This window comes from Rhinolophus sinicus, chromosome 8 (genome assembly GCF_057876585.1).
Source record: "Rhinolophus sinicus isolate RSI-liver-muscle chromosome 8, RSI-T2T, whole genome shotgun sequence".
Lineage (NCBI taxonomy): Eukaryota > Metazoa > Chordata > Mammalia > Chiroptera > Rhinolophidae > Rhinolophus > Rhinolophus sinicus.
Window position 1 is genome coordinate 13,879,435 of NC_142508.1, and position 16,061 is coordinate 13,895,495.

The window sequence follows — 16,061 nt, forward strand, 5'->3', positions numbered from 1 at the left end:
GCCAGGGGCTGGGGGAGCGGAGGGAATGGGGAGATGGTGGTCAAAGGAGACAAACTTCCAACTCCGTGATGAGTAAGTTCCGGGGATCTAACGTACAGCGTGGTGATTCCAGTCAATAATACTGTATTATAGACCTGAAAGTTGCTAAGACAGCAGATTGAAACTCCTCACCGCAAAAAAGAAATGCAATTATGCAATGCTCTGCAGGTGTTAGCCAATGCTACGGTGGCATGTGCAATATAGAAGTGTATCAAATTAACATGTTAAACTTACACAATATTCTATGTCAACTATATGTCACTAAAGCTAGGGTGGGAAAGAGCCTTTCCCCATTCCAAAAGTAATATTTCATCAGAGTGGAACATGAGAAAATGTATCCATAAATTTGCTTCCCAGAGATAACAAAAGTCAAGATTTTAGGTGTATATTCTTAGTACTCGGTTGTGTATTAGTCTTAACACAACAATATACATAATCTCGAGGGGAATTGTTTCAGTGTCTAAATCATCAGTTGAGCTAATTAAGAGCCATTTGCTCTGTGGCTGCTGATCAGACTTTTAACATGTCCAACTACCACTGAGCGGTCTGCCATTGACCGTAACGGGGGATGTGGGTGGAAGAACGGAATACGTCAGAGCAAATCTGCCCTCCCCTGAGGTAAAACAAACTCAGGCCCAGGAAACGAGTCTGGAAAAGCACCTTTCGATGAACCAGAAAGCAAACGTACGTGGTGGAAAGAGACTACTTCTACTCTTCATTCCACCGCCACCGAGCTTTGTGAACTGTCAAATTATTTCAGCTTTTACATTTCCCTGGGTAAATCTGGGATTACTAATAACGCCCCTACCTGTGATGAAGGCAATAGAGAGGCTCAGTCAGGTGAGACACCAGATGGCAGACTGCTTTGCAAAGCATAAATGCTACAAAACTGCAAACTCTGAGGTGCCTGTGATGTTATAAAGTGTTTGCAAACTTTAACATGCGTAAGAATCACCTATTGCATACACTCCTGTGGGCCCCGGAACCCAGAGGTTCCCGTGTAATCACCCTCCACTACAGGGGTCATTGGCATTTCTAACTCAAGTGACACAGATACTGCTGATCCTGAGACCCTACAGTGAGTAGTGCTGAGATTTCAAAAAGTAAAAAAAAAAAAGTCCTCGTATTAAAAATTATACATTATCTTCTTTGCATCTTTGGCTTATTTAGTTATTCGTTAAACTTCTTGGGTATTTAATATGTGCCCCCTCCTCAATCAAGCTACAAACACAAAGTTAACTCCCCTCCTAGGAACTCGTGGTCCAGTCTGGTCAGACACCATGATAATGGGATGGGCCAGGAGCTGGAGGAGCCCAGAACGTACGAAATGCGGCCTGAGACACACACAGAGGTGCTTTAATCATGTCTGATACCACACCTAAGCTTCACCAGGGCAAGATTTTCCTCTGAAACACATGTGTGTGTGTATTTCTGCATTGAAAATGATGCAGTGTCAGATTGAAGACCAGCGGCTACCCCTGTGTATTATTATGACACCAACAAGTGCCCAGAAAGGCGAGACTTAAGGCCGCTCCCACTGTCTGCAGGAGAGGAGTGGCCCTGAGGCAGCATGAATACTGGCGACTAAATGTCATCGATAATAACCCATGAAACAGATTGGATCTATTATTCCCTGAACTGACCCAATCTCTAATTTGAACCTGCTGTCGTATGCAAAACAAGAGAAACCAAGAGCAGGCTCGTTTTTGACTCTAACAAATATAAAACAAAGATTTAAGAAACATAAGATTGAGTACCGTGTTTCCCAGAAAGTAAGACCTAACCGGAAAATAAGCCCTAGCATGATTTTTCAGGATGACGTCCCCTGAACATAAGCCCTAATGTGCCTTTTGGAGCAAAAATTAATATAAGACCCGGTCTGATGTTTGGGGAAACATGGTAAGACCTCTGGCCCATTCAGCCAAGCACCCTTCCTCTAGAGACTGCAGCCCAAGGACAATATCCAATCAGAAAGACAGCTGTCCAACCTCATGTTTACAAAAGGGCTGTAAACATCACTGACATTACTCGTTCACCTTATATGTTAGGAAGCTGTCATCGACTAATTTACGTAAGTCTTACTAGAAAGCGCACAGGTTTGGGACCAGTACTACCTTCCATGGTAATGAACTGTATGTTTTAGTTAACAATCGGTGTTAATAAGTCCCATATGCAAAGAATTAATTCCTTTCATTTGTTCTAAAAATAGTTTAGTAAAGCTACAGGGGATATAGTCTCGTTGAGGAACAGTGGAATTTCTTCTCTATGTCCCCGGTTCACCTTATTCATACCCTTCAGTATTTAATAGCTGGGTGTAGTTAAAGCAAGTTCTCACTGATACGTGTAATCAAAAGGAGAGATTTCATTAAATGGAATCATAATCACTGGAGTCAAATTTATGCTTCCCGCCTGCTTTGATTCAAATTAACAAGTCATCCAAATCACACCGCGGCCCTTCCTGACTCCAGCATGTCCAGGTGTGCCAGGCAGGGCTGGGGAACGGCTCCAGGAGGCCACAAGGACAAGTGCTTGACCTTGCTTCAGAGCTGCTCTAAATAACTGTTCTCTAAAATAAAATGACCAGTGCCACAAAAGCCTACATTTCAGATACTTAGAGGAGTGAAAGAAGAGATGAAAGGAAATGTTATTTATCTGAGAAAGAAACACATGCCTGACTCTAGCCACAGCTCGAAAGAAATCATGAGAAGTATTTCGCTTGTTTCTCTTTTCATAAACACTCTACTTACATTAGGTTGATGCAAATGTAATTGCAGCTTTTGCCTTTATTTTTAACCTTTTAAACTGCAATTACTTTTGCACCAACCTAATGCAGCAAAACGAAGCTTGGCACCTGTGTCTAAGGCTTTCTCATAGATAAAACCACTTGGTAACCCGCCCCTATTACAACAGAATGCCCTCCTTCCAAGGTCTGGATTCGGAATTTTTAAAATATGTTTTTTCAAAATTTAGGGCAATAATTCAATGTATTTCTACAAATCTACAACCTTCATAGACTGAGAAACCAGAGGAAAATAATAAGGAAATGAGGCAAATACCAACCTGGAAAAACACAATGACGATAAAGTACATGATTCAGTGTTAGAATTACTCACTCAGCACTCGTTCAGCTAACACTGACAATCAACTACATGGCAGACACTTAAGGAGGCAGAAACAAAAGGGGTACACAGTCCATTACGATACAGTATAAGTGATACCTATTTAAATGTACTGTAGCCACTCCTGCAGACTCCCCATGTATCAAAATATAAATATTAAGAATGTCCTAGAAGAAAGTTTGGGAAACTTTATTTATAATCTAAGAGTGGAGAAACCCAGAAGCTATTAAAAAAACATTGATAAATATAGCCTCATAAAAATAAAAACTAATGTCTGATGGTCAGACATATAAAGTCAAAAGCAAAACTGGAGGGGGGTGCGTGTGAATTGCAATATAAATACCTAAGAACTAATTTTCTTAATATATAAAACGTTTCTGCTAATCAATAAAAAAACAACATACTGGAAAAATGAACAGTTCACTGAAAAAGAAAATAATTATTATTTAAACATTGTATTATTGAAATTTTCAAACGTTAAAAAAGGAAAGAGAACAGGATAAAGAACCACCCTGTAGCTGTCACGCTGCTTCAGCATCATTCATGGCTACTTGTGTTTCATTTATACCCCACCCACTCTCAATCCAGATTTTGAAGAAATACATCCAGATATAATCCAAGAATCAAAACAACAAATTAGTTTTTACACAAATGAAAAGAAGTTTAACTTAACTTATGTTTTAAAAACATGCACATCAAAACCACCTTAGAAATGCCCTTTTCTCACCCATCAGATTGTCAAAGATAAAGATGTTTGATAAAACAGTCTGTTGACAAAGGGATATAAGCACTCTCCAACATTACTGACGACAGGAAAACTTGGTGTTATTGCACACTTGGCAATATTATCACAATCTAATCAACCACAGAGGTCAGCGAAAACTTGGTAGATGGCATATCCAGACTCTGGTTGCTTTCCTTCTCGTATCTTCTTATATGTCAGTATCAAGCTAACCACCCAATCAGAAGAACAACTGGTAGATGATAGCAAACGTATGGAGCTTGATAACTACAACTAATACAAAAAGAATAAAAGCTGTCTTACTTGATTATTTAAAAAAAAGAAAAAGAAAAAAACCACAAGACTCCCCTCCCCCTAATGCCCACCTACCCAGACAAGCTCAGGTCCCCAGGTCCCCATGGTTATATGCTCTCATGGCACACTTTGCTTTTCCTCTATAGTACTTACCACAGTTTGTAATAATATACTTATCCCAGGGTTCTCTGATGAACGCCTTTCTTCCTCTCTAGATTTAAACACCATAAGGACAGAGTCCATGTCTTATTTGTTTGACCCAGTTTCTGGTCTATGGCAGATACTCAATATACAAGGAATTCATTCTTTCATTCAACAAATACTTATTATGGGTCAGGTGGGCACTGTGCTGGATTCTGGACCTATGGTGCCGAACAAGGCAAATGAGTTCTCTCTTCTCTTAAAAATTCCATTCTAGAAGCAGTCAGAAAATAACCAGACACACACATAGCGTGTTTCCACGAAAATAAGATCTAGCCGGACCATCAGCTCTAATGCGTCTTTTGGAGTAAAAATTAATATAAGACCCGGTCTTATATTAAAAGCAGACTGGGTCTTATATTAAAATCAGACCGGGTCTTATATTAAATTCAGACCGGGTCTTATATTAAATTCAGACCGGATCTTATATTAATTTTTGCTCCAAAAGACGCATTAAAGCTGATGGTCCGGCTAGGTCTTATTTTTGGGAAACACGGTATATCATAAAAAGTAATCTAATGGACAGGATACCATGATAACAATCCAAGACCTGCAAACAGGTATTACATTTTTCCATACTGATACTCCCAACAAATAGGATTTTCAATTTTAATTTCTTCTGATTAAAATAACCTGAGTACTTTAAATGAGTTCTTAAATAATGAATTTATTTTTCAATAGTTGTAAAATAAAGGAGGAGGAAAATAACACATACGACCATACTATCCAAGCACAACTATGTTTAGCATTGAAGTATATTTCTTCCCTATGTTTTCCATGAACCTTTCTTTAATATGACAGGGAGCACTGAACATGCAATTTCTCTGCTTTTTTATCAGACATTTCATCTTCTTTCATTCATAATTGAGATCCAGGAACAGAGCAAAATAGTCTCCTCCCAAAAGGGAAAAAGGTCGCCTGGCACTATGGCTTCACTCATTCAATCCTTTCTGTTCTCTTCAGGACCAACAGTTTTACCAAAGTGGAACAGGCCTCTGGCACCTCCCCCTGCAGTGAATTTTCTGTCTTAACATTTCAACAGGACCATTTTCAAACAGATGGAGTAGCTGCCTCATACATGCCAATCATTTTTTTCCCACATTCTTTTCTTTTTCAGATTCTTGACAAGATATCACACCTTTGAGGAGATACTATTTCTTCCATCTTTTCTTCATTCTGTTTTTATTTGTTAAATATTAGAGAACTTCTTCCAGCTTCTTTGAAACAAAAATATGGAAATGCTCATGAGCTAGATTTGGGGAGAGAATCAATAATTAGGCAGCAGGAGTTGAAGAACATGGTTATAAGCTACACAGGCTCCGGATCACATTACCCATCTGAAACTGAAGACCCTGCCTGCCTTCCTGGGGAAATTATGGGTAGCAGGTGGTTCTGAAAGATTAACAAAGCACATGTTACCCTAATGTTTATCAACTTGGAAACAAAAGTAATTGAATAAGTTCCTTTTAATAGTAAGCAGAGGTTTATTGACACTAGATAAATTATGAATGAACAGAAAGACAAAATATTTCTCCTATACATAGACAACAGATAGTTTGGGAAATTTTAGTTTACACAGCTTGGTGGAGGTGGGTCAAAAATAAAATAATAAGTGAGTCACCAAAGTGATTTTTCAAAACGGGCTGTGAAAGGATTCTGGCTCTGTAGGAAGTGAAAGCAAGAGAGAATTCACTCATCTAGTTCCTTCTACTTTTCTAGCAAAATAGCACACAACATTAATTCTCTTTACATAAAGACAAATGAAAACAGGCCAGCAATGCATCACAACCAGAATACATTTAATAGGATGATGTTGAACAATGAAACATTTAGAAAAAGTTACAGTGCGGGTAGCTTGCCTCAAATAGCATTTATATGCTAATGATTTGGAATAGGTTATTTCACTGGGGGGTGAGGGAGAGAATACGCATGTTGGGTAAGGAGGAATCTGTGTTGCTTTTACCTATGCTCCAACATTCTTTAAGTAAAACAGAGTCTTATACCTTTAGCATAAGATACCTTGAGATAATGGTAAAATAATAACAATGCAATGTATTATGACTTTACTTCTCCCTAGAATAAGTGCCACTAACATCTCCCGGTAAAGTTCAATGAATACAAAGTACCATGCAAGCTTCAAGGGATAATCTGACAGTATCCTTTCTCAAATCCTAAACCTCTAGAAGTAACAATGCAAATCACTTCGGAATAATGTCTCCAAGGTAATTAATTGTTGAGAAGTTTTAAAAACGCTTCTTGATGGCAGAGAGCCACCACAGACTAGCTCAAAACAATTACTCCTTTGGAATCCCAGCCCAGGCAAGAATTTAATCTTTGATCTGCAAAAAGGGGTTTGCCCCAAATATTTGCTTTCTCTGTACTATTTTATCTCAAAGAATTTGGGGCCAACATTTCAGTTTTGTACGTTTTATAAAATGAGATTATGGTATAGACATGAAATCAAGACAGCTTGTTCACTTGACAGTGTCCAACATACCCTGCCTACAAGCGCCTTTAAAATACTGACAAAATGAAACAGAGAGGAGAAAACTCTCCTGCTGACTCATTCCTCATACAGAAACAGTTATTATTTCCGGGGGCAGTAGGCTGAATTTCCACATCCACTGTTGTAATTCCCACTGGTGAATTCTGGAAGGCGCTTAGGGAACAGAAGAGGAAGAGGTCAAAAGCCTTTGAAAGAAACATTGCTTTTAAGGCTACTGTAATGAGATCCGCAGAAAAGTTATTGATCCGTGCCCTTTCGTTTTATTTCCAATATATACTATAGTCATGTTATTTCCCTATGAAAGTTCAGTGTATTCATCTAGGGGCTTGCAGCAGCAGGGCAAATAACAAACCAGAATTCTGGAGTGTTCATTAGGAAGGAGGCAAAAGGTCTTCTAGGAAATCCAAGCACCAAGCAAAGAAAGAAGAAAAGTTCAATTTATCACGTTGCGTACGGCGGGGTTTAAATCCCTCATACCCCTCTGTTCCGGCAGGTTTTTAAAAGAAACTACTTTAAAATGCACTCTTCTCTTTAAAGCGTAAATGCTTCTATATCATTTATTATTTTTCTATGGAATTTTTTAGGATTTACTCACCTATGATGTTAGTAATCCCTCCTGGTGTGATACTGCAGAAAGCAGTTTCCTTTGTGCAGTGGGACACAGCAAAAATTGCATATGTACCAAGTTTCACTTCTCATTTTTTTTGATGCGCACACTTTACACACCCGTGTGATATCCACTCTAACGCGAATGGTAGCATTGTTGCGTAACTATGGCCAATAATATGAAAACAATTCCTTTCAACTTCCTATAACTTTGCATTGACAGGGTTACAATATGTATTTCATGAGGTATCACCGAAGAGTTAAATAAAATAATTTGGTGTTTTTCCAAAAATAACATAATTCAAAATCGCCTAAGGGATACTAAGGTTCCAAATGTTATAAACAAATCACTACAGTTCTGGAAAACTCTGTTTATTCGTACATCCACTGTTGTGAATGTAACACGTGAAATGACTCATGGGTGAAAAAATGTATCCGATTCAAAATCACTATTTTTTTAGAAAAAAAAAATAATATGAATTCTAAAAAGTGTACATATGATGCAGACTTTATTCATTAACGACATTTGCCCATTAGATATTAACGAAACAAAAATAATTCAATAAAATATGCAAAGTAAAAAGAGTCAACAGTAAAAACGAGAATTTTCGTTATCCGTCCTTAATGCATGGCTCAGAAAAAGCCAAGATTCTAGTGATCTGTACGCAACGTGTTAAAACCATTCCCCAGCTTCTGTGGATCACAACGTGAGTGATCAAAGAACATGGAAGTTGAGGAAAGAATCAAGTAAAAATAAACGTGTGTATTTACACACACACACGCACACACACGTACGCATGTAACAGGAAGTACTTAGTGGCACCACTCTACTAGACTCTGACCCCATAACCTCGACTAACACAAGAAACCCTATAAAACGGGTATTATTTTCCTCAGATTACAGAGCTGGCATTCAAAGTCAAGTCTGCTTGACTCCAAAACCCATGGTCGTCAAACAATGTGTTTTGCAATATTCTGTGGCAGGAGAGGGGAGGGAGATGGGTTCTTCAACAATCGCACTTTTGAATTTTACAAGGGAATTAATTTTTGGAGAGTTTCAAAATATAATTAAAATCAGTGTGATTTGATGCATAAAAGAATATTTAAAACGTAAATAGAATACATTAATTTTTCCAAAAAATATAAAGTCAGTTCAGGGAAGTCTATACCAAGGAACTATTATTATTTCTCCTTAAATTTATCTTCTTCCAAAAGTCATTTTAAAGCCCTCAGTACAAACAGTAGAATTTCCTTAACAACGTGTCAACATGCTGTGATGATCCCTTCTACACACTGTCCAGCACCTCCCAGGAAATCACATTATTTGAGAAAACATGCTCTACTTTGCCCTCCGTTCTCAGTTCTGTAGTTTCCCTTGGCCTCTGCCCCACCTACCTTGCCAAACTCCTGCCCTGTCTGGTATGTGTGGAGGGTTGGAAGGGCAGGGTGGGGTAGAAGCAGAGGAGGAGGAGGAAGGAAGAGAGACATAGGTAGAGTGAACTTTGGATTTTCTAGGAAAGCCCCAGTTTCCAATATGCTGTCCCACAGTCAGATGACATTCGTCTATTATGCCCTAACTCTAGTTTGGCAGACACGTGCTACCAATATCTGACAGTCAAGACAGAGTTTGGATCAGAGTACAATTCCAGGTTCCCCCCTATGAAACAAGAATTATGAAATCCAAATCCCATTCATTTTTTAAGTAAATACAGAGATTCCTGAGACTGGTTTGCCTATTGACAAATATCACCACACATTAAAGGAGAAAACACGGGAGAGAGGAAAGACCATGGACTTGCATTCAATTCCAAGACCAGACACTTGTTCTGTGACCTTGAGTTAATTATTTAATCTCTGGGCCCCAGTTTCCCTGACTGTAAAATGTGGATACTAATAAATGGCTCATAAAGTTGTAGTGGGACTTAAATGAGATAATATATAAAAAATTGCCTTGAATTCTGCTTAGTACTTAGTAAAATATACAATAATTGCTTCATTCTTTCCTCCGAGTATGGACAAAAATGCTTTGAAGCTTCTCAACCACATTAAAAACAGCTAAATTATGCCTATTCAAGCTGTTTTCACCAACCTGAGTATGTATGGGATACAGCATCCCAAGTTCAAGAAATAACATCAGCAGAAGATAACTACTTAACCCCCCACCCCAGAAAAGGTATAACAAACAGTTATCAAAACACATGCACTGCACCCCCGTCTACCTTGGTTGGTTCTCCGCAGTGAGGTTCTCTCCCCTTTGATAGCTGCTGTCTGCCACCTGGGTTGTAGACCGCTTCACAATCTGTTGTAGCTCCTGCTCCAAGCGTTCTTTGATCGCCTTCACTGTCTCTGGGATCTTCCTCAGTTTGGCCAGCCCCTTGATGAGAACGCCCATGAAAAGGGTACTGTTCTCCTCCGGATCCAGCTCCACATCCTGCTTGATGTCCTGCAGGTTAATCTCCCTCGCTGTCAAAATAAACAGATTCCATTACCAAATTCCATTCAAACACAGACTGAGTCTAGTCAATGGGATCACTGCTTTGATTCCTCCCTTAAAAGAATCAAGAGAAGATTCTTCCATTACATTTATACTTAAATCGTACTGACACGGTAGCTATCTAAGAATCACAAAATCACAGTGCGTTCTTCAAGTCATACGCATCCGTTAGCAATAAGAGACAGACACTGTTACAAACAAGTAAGCAGGGCTCCCAGGGCAGCTTCTCTAGACTACCCCTTATACACCGACTCAGTCAGTTCGTGCCGTTTATAAGCATTCACAGTGTATAAAATGCTGTAATCGGTGCTGCAGAATTCTAAAGAGCCAGACCCGTCTCAAAGTCGTATTAGTTGGAAGAAATAAGTAGCTTGGTATGAAGACATTACAAATACATGCAGTAAAGGTAAATACGTTAAAATTATAACAAATGACAAAAGAGATGAAGAAAAATTTAAAAAACCTGTACAGTAAATACAAGGGAGACAAAACTTTGAGGAAAAGAGTCATAAAGAGTATTTCATAAATGAAAAAAAAAACACAAAAAAAAACACCTGTTTTTCTTTAAACCTATGTCTACCATAAAATCATTATCTACTGAAGACTGATCTTGCTAATCCATGGAAGGTTTCTGAGAACTATTTGTATATGTCAAGAGTCTCCGTCCATCTTGAGACTACAGCTTTCATTCAAACCATCTGGTTTGGGACGGAAGAAACAGGTGACAACAGTGGTTGTTAAGCCCTGTGGGAAGCTGGGGAGTGGGCGGAACTGGCATCTGACACTTCCCTTACCTACTGAGATCCACAGGCCTTTCCCTCTAACTAATGCACATATATGCAAACCTCCTCATATGATTTCAGAGATTCAACAACTACCAAAAGAACCGTGGGTGAAAAACCCCTGGCCTGAAAATAATCTTCTCATTTTGCAAATGGCTGGGTTCAGCCAGACAAAGCAAAAATGAGTAGAGCCTAAATATGGATCCTAAGAGTTCAAGTTTTCCCCAACCTCCCCTCTTCCACTCCTCAAAACAACCGGAAGGTTTTTAAAATATATGATAACCAGAAAGAATGTATGCATTCTTCTTTAGCAGATTCAAGCTCAACTATCCTACAAGCCCTCTCTAAGTTGGTCATCACCACTGAATGCATGGAAATCTATTTATTTAGGGAAGAACTAAAATATCCCAGGATATGAAGTTCTTGTAACCGCTGCATAAATGTGCTAAAACCTTTACTTCAGATGGCATGTAAGCTATTCTCATTCTCCTCAATCCCTATTTTTGTTCCCAGCTCATTAAAAGACTCTTAAATATGAATCAAAGGTATTTAACGGCATGCATGATATAATTATTTACACAAGTGTGTTTCAAAGTAAATAAATGCTCTCCATGTTTAGCGATTATGCTGTTGTCTTAAGATTCGCTAGATCTCTGAAACCCATTGAGGACAGAGAAGCACATAAAAAAATAACCAAATTCATCTGGTCTCCTTCACAACATAGAAGGCATTTGATGATATAACATTGAAGTTTTTTAATACTAGTAAACAGTGTAGAACTGAGAAACCTTGTGCCATTAAATATCACATGACAATTCTGAAGGCAAACCAAAAAAAGTAGCGATGTTTCCAAATGTGACATTTCAAGAATAGATATTTTAGTGGTTGGTTTTGCTTTATACATAAGGCACTAGACACCTCTGGCCACAAAATTACTCCATGCTGCAAGACCAACCCCAACAGCAAGAAGAGAAAAGAACTCAGCAGCCGAGGAGCCATCTCAATTCAGCACACTAGAGGGGCAAATGAAGCAAAGTGAGACGCAGAACGTCAGGCAGGAAAAAGCCAGAAATTTAGCTGGGACAAATGATCTTCACAAAGGAGCACATGAATCACAAACAGGATCCAGGTGGCAAAAGGCCACCCGAAAATTGCAGCCACCTGACCCAAGAGTGATTGCTGATGAGATAAATGTAGTTGAAATCAATAAGCCCCTAGATTACAAGGCATATAGCTACTTATATGCACACTAATATGACAGATACCCTATTAAAAAATAACAAATAAGCAAGATATGAATAATAAAATGCCACAGCCCCAAATGGCACATTTGTTTAGACTCTTATCTTTGTTTGTCTGCTGAAATCTCCTAGAGCATAAACACTGAACAGATCCAATATTAATTAATTTATATTATCTATTTCACTTACATCAGCTGAAAAGTAAAAGGTAATTTAAAAGGATAATATAATCAACCATGAAGACTAGTCTAAGAATCACAAAACCCTGTGAGGTCAGACGGAATTACTGGTGCTTTATGGAAGAAGCCTGTATAAAAACAATTTAGCTGAAATTCAGTTAAGGCCTCACACCACAATTAGAACAAAATGTATATATGGTAATAGCCTTTTTTTGTTTTTGGTGTTTTTTTTTTGGTAGAGTGGATATCTAAAGTATGAATTTGTAGTGACATTTTGATCAAAAGCACAAGAATTATTTTTAAGTGGTAACTTTCTTATTTTCTGCTTGACAATATTGTCAATATTTTCAGGCCAGTTTCCCATCTGTGGGGGCAGCATTGTGGATATGGAATTCTCCTGATACTTTAGTTGTTTAGTAGGCTTGGTAATTATTTTGAAGGCTCCTTTATATATTGAATTCTGTTCAATAGTGGCAGACAGTTCTATTATATAGGAAGAATGTTTTTGAATACATGTAAATTAAGATATGTAGGTCAAAATCATATATGTGAACTTTACATTAATTTAGGTGCCATGCATAATGTAAGGAATGATATCTACCAGGAATTTTCTGTAAAAATACTACCATTATTCCTTCTACTTTAATTAACATGTATAAATACCGGGGGTGCCAAAAAGAAATGTATACAAGTGGACGCTTTGGTCAATGATCCTCAAGCAGTAGTTCGTGTCATCAGAAGTGTCTGGACGCTGATGATAACCCCTCTGAACATGTCTTGTAACTGCAGAAGTCAAACGTGACTTGTATTCATCTTTTGTTATCAGTAGAGATTGAGTATTACAATTTTTAAACAGTTTTTCCCCTCTCTTAAAACGTGTATACATTTTTTGGTAACCTCTATATATAAAATACTAATTAAGAAATTAAAAAGTCTGATGCAAAATTGAGAGTAACATCTCTTTAGAGAAGAAATGCAAACAATGAATGGAGCCAGAGTGTGTGTCCAATGAGCTCTGCTGGGAAAAGCAGCAAAGGCAGGTGGGATTTGGCCCATGTAGGGATATAGAGTGATGCTGCTGACAAAATCCTTCATGTAGGGCTGCAAGCACAGGACCAAATCAAACTCTAGACCTAGACTGGTAGGCTGCTGGTCCTACTAAATCCTTATACTTCGTCCACGTCCCAGTGGAGGTACTTGGTCAACTACATATCTTAACTACCTTTCGGTTCTCCAATGAAAAATTGCTTCGAACATCTTTTATTCTAATTAATGCACCCACTGGTGCAGATTGAGAGAGCCATGTCGGATGCACTGGTTGCCTCTGGAGTATAGAATCTTGATTAGGGTCTTTCAAATGTTAACTAACTACCCCTGGAGTGTGGATTCCTGATTAAGGTACTTCAAAAATGTTAACTAAGCACCCCTAGGGTGCAGATTAAATTACTTTAAAGAAAACTACAGACACTGTAACATCCCACTCCAGAAAGGAGGCTAAAACTATTGCCAACTGCTACTTGGGGCCATCATTTACAGGAGCTAGGAGTTTTTACAGGGTCGGCACAGGGATGGTTTCAATTCTGAGGTGGAAATATACCCTAATTCTGAGGTGGAGATTACAGTGAGTTTTGAAAGCACAATGAATGTGCATGGGTCCTTCCCTAAGTAAAAGTGGGCTAAGGGGAAATGAGGGTTGGTTTGCCTTGGGGGAAGGTAGAGTGAAAGATTCTATTAGGATAAAAACAAACAAAATAACATCTGTTGAATTAGTTTCCCTTGGGACAATGCATAAGGTGCATTATCTCATTTAGAGCATGGAAGATATACCTTGGAAGGTCAAAGAGTAGCAGCCAATGGAGAGAAGTTACTAGGAATATAACAGGGATACAGGATAAGAAGAGACAAGGAAAGGGTGAAAAATTGATAGTTTACATTAATATTCACTAAAATGTATTAGGTTGCAGTCCTTTGTTCATATATGGTTTTGTAAGTCAGTTGCTCATGGATACAGCATGATGTAATAGAAAAACAAAAAGTACCATCACATATTTTAGGTTTGATTAACATCTCTACGAGTTACTACCAGTTGTGTGATCTCTCTCAAGTCACTAAATCTTGCTGGACCTCAATCTCTTCATCTGTAAAGTGAAGATAACATTATCTACAGAATTATGTACACTAAATGAGATGTGACATCAAAACACAAAAACAAATTCCCCAAAAGTCAAAATAGGCAATTTGAAAACTCTAGCTTTAGGGACTTTTGGGTTACTGAAGACAATGGTGGCTCCTTAGGTCCCCATCTCTCAATATTTCTTCCAAAACCAACACAGAACAAGAATAAACAAAACGCATAAAATCCATGCCTTCAGGATAACTCAAAGACAAAAACTGCCCCAAATTCAAAACAACTGTAAGAAAACTAAGAAGTAAAAAAACCACCTAGTCCCAGAAAGTCATCTCCCATGCTGCTGTCCCACCCCTGCTCAGCCACAAGACTTTGTTGCAGGCAAAGGTGACTGTGGAAAACTGATAGAGAGACAAGAAGGGAGTTAGTGATGAAGCTGAGATTGATCTGAAACAATCACTTGAAAGACAAAGACCACTGTATGTTTCAAAATACTAAAAAGTAACTGAGCAGATCAGAGCATGAACTATAGGGAAGGGACTTAAAAGCAAACACAACTTAAAGGAACGGTGTTTGAGACACATAGTTTCTGCAGTAGAAATAAGAAAATAAGAGAGAAATACCCTTTGGCTATTGGATGGTGAAGGTAGAAAGAAGCATAAAGGGAAAATTCAGGATCCTACAAGACAAGAGTCAAAAATCCCAAAAACAAATCTACGAAAGTATCTGGATTTTGCTATACTGACAGAAGAGGGAGCCAGTGAGCTACGATTTCGATAAAACACCCCAATCGCATAAAAATGAACAGAAAAAAAAAAAAAAATGAACAGATTCATATAGAAGCATTTAAAAAAAACAATCAGGAAATCCAACACACACCAATATCACACAACAGAAGAAAATTCCCTGTAATAAAACAGACATGGAGCACAAAAAAACTAGATGGAATTCATATACTCAAATAGGAATTTGTAGATATAAAAAGCTACCGAGTCAAATATCCAAAAATTAAGAATATACATGGACAAATAAAGGAAGGTGTGAGAAGAAGACTGACTAAACTCAGGAAATATATGAAAGAAAAAGACAAAATTATCTCATACATGAAGACTAAATTATAAAATACCTAAGGAAGAATAAACTCAAATGAATAATTTATAAAGGGTACTGAGGAAATGCACAGAACCAAAATAGAGAATAAAAGGGGATATAAAGAAAGAAATAAGACCAAAGAAAAAGTAGTAGAAATGGAAGACAGCCAAAGAAAAAAGTAACATAGAAGAAAAACAATAGAACAGAATACTTAAATTATAAACCAAAAAAACTTGCCAAAAACAAAACAAAACAAAAATCTTGACTCTACAAAACAAACGAGTCCATAGGGTACCTGGGGAAAATTAAACCAAAAAAAATCAATTCCAAGACCTATCCTACTAAAACTATTCAATTTCTAAGTTAAAAGTCCTCAAAGATCAAATAACTTACAAGGGCAAAAACAAATTAGATTGGCATAAAGATTTTCATAACAAAGACACAAAGGAAGATAACAATAACATAGCATTTTATAAAAAAATACAATAAGTGTAAATGTAAACCAAGGAATTTATACCCAATCAAGCTGTCCTTTAAGTACCAAAGGTACACATAAAAAGTATTTTTCAGTGGATGTAATTCTGCATCTATGAGCCCTTCTTGAGTAATCTTTTAGATAATGAGCTTCATCCAACCAA

The 16,061-nt window shown here is 37.8% G+C and overlaps 1 protein-coding gene across 1 annotated transcript in view; it reads right to left on the bottom strand.

Annotated features, from left to right (window-relative positions):
* Window positions 1–16,061, bottom strand: part of EXOC4 (exocyst complex component 4) — a 635,543-nt gene that overhangs the window by 554,207 nt on the left and 65,275 nt on the right. The window contains exon 6 of the mRNA XM_019750984.3: window positions 9,727–9,970. Within this exon, the coding sequence (XP_019606543.1) occupies window positions 9,727–9,970 (244 nt within the window). The remainder of the gene's footprint in view (window positions 1–9,726; window positions 9,971–16,061) is intronic.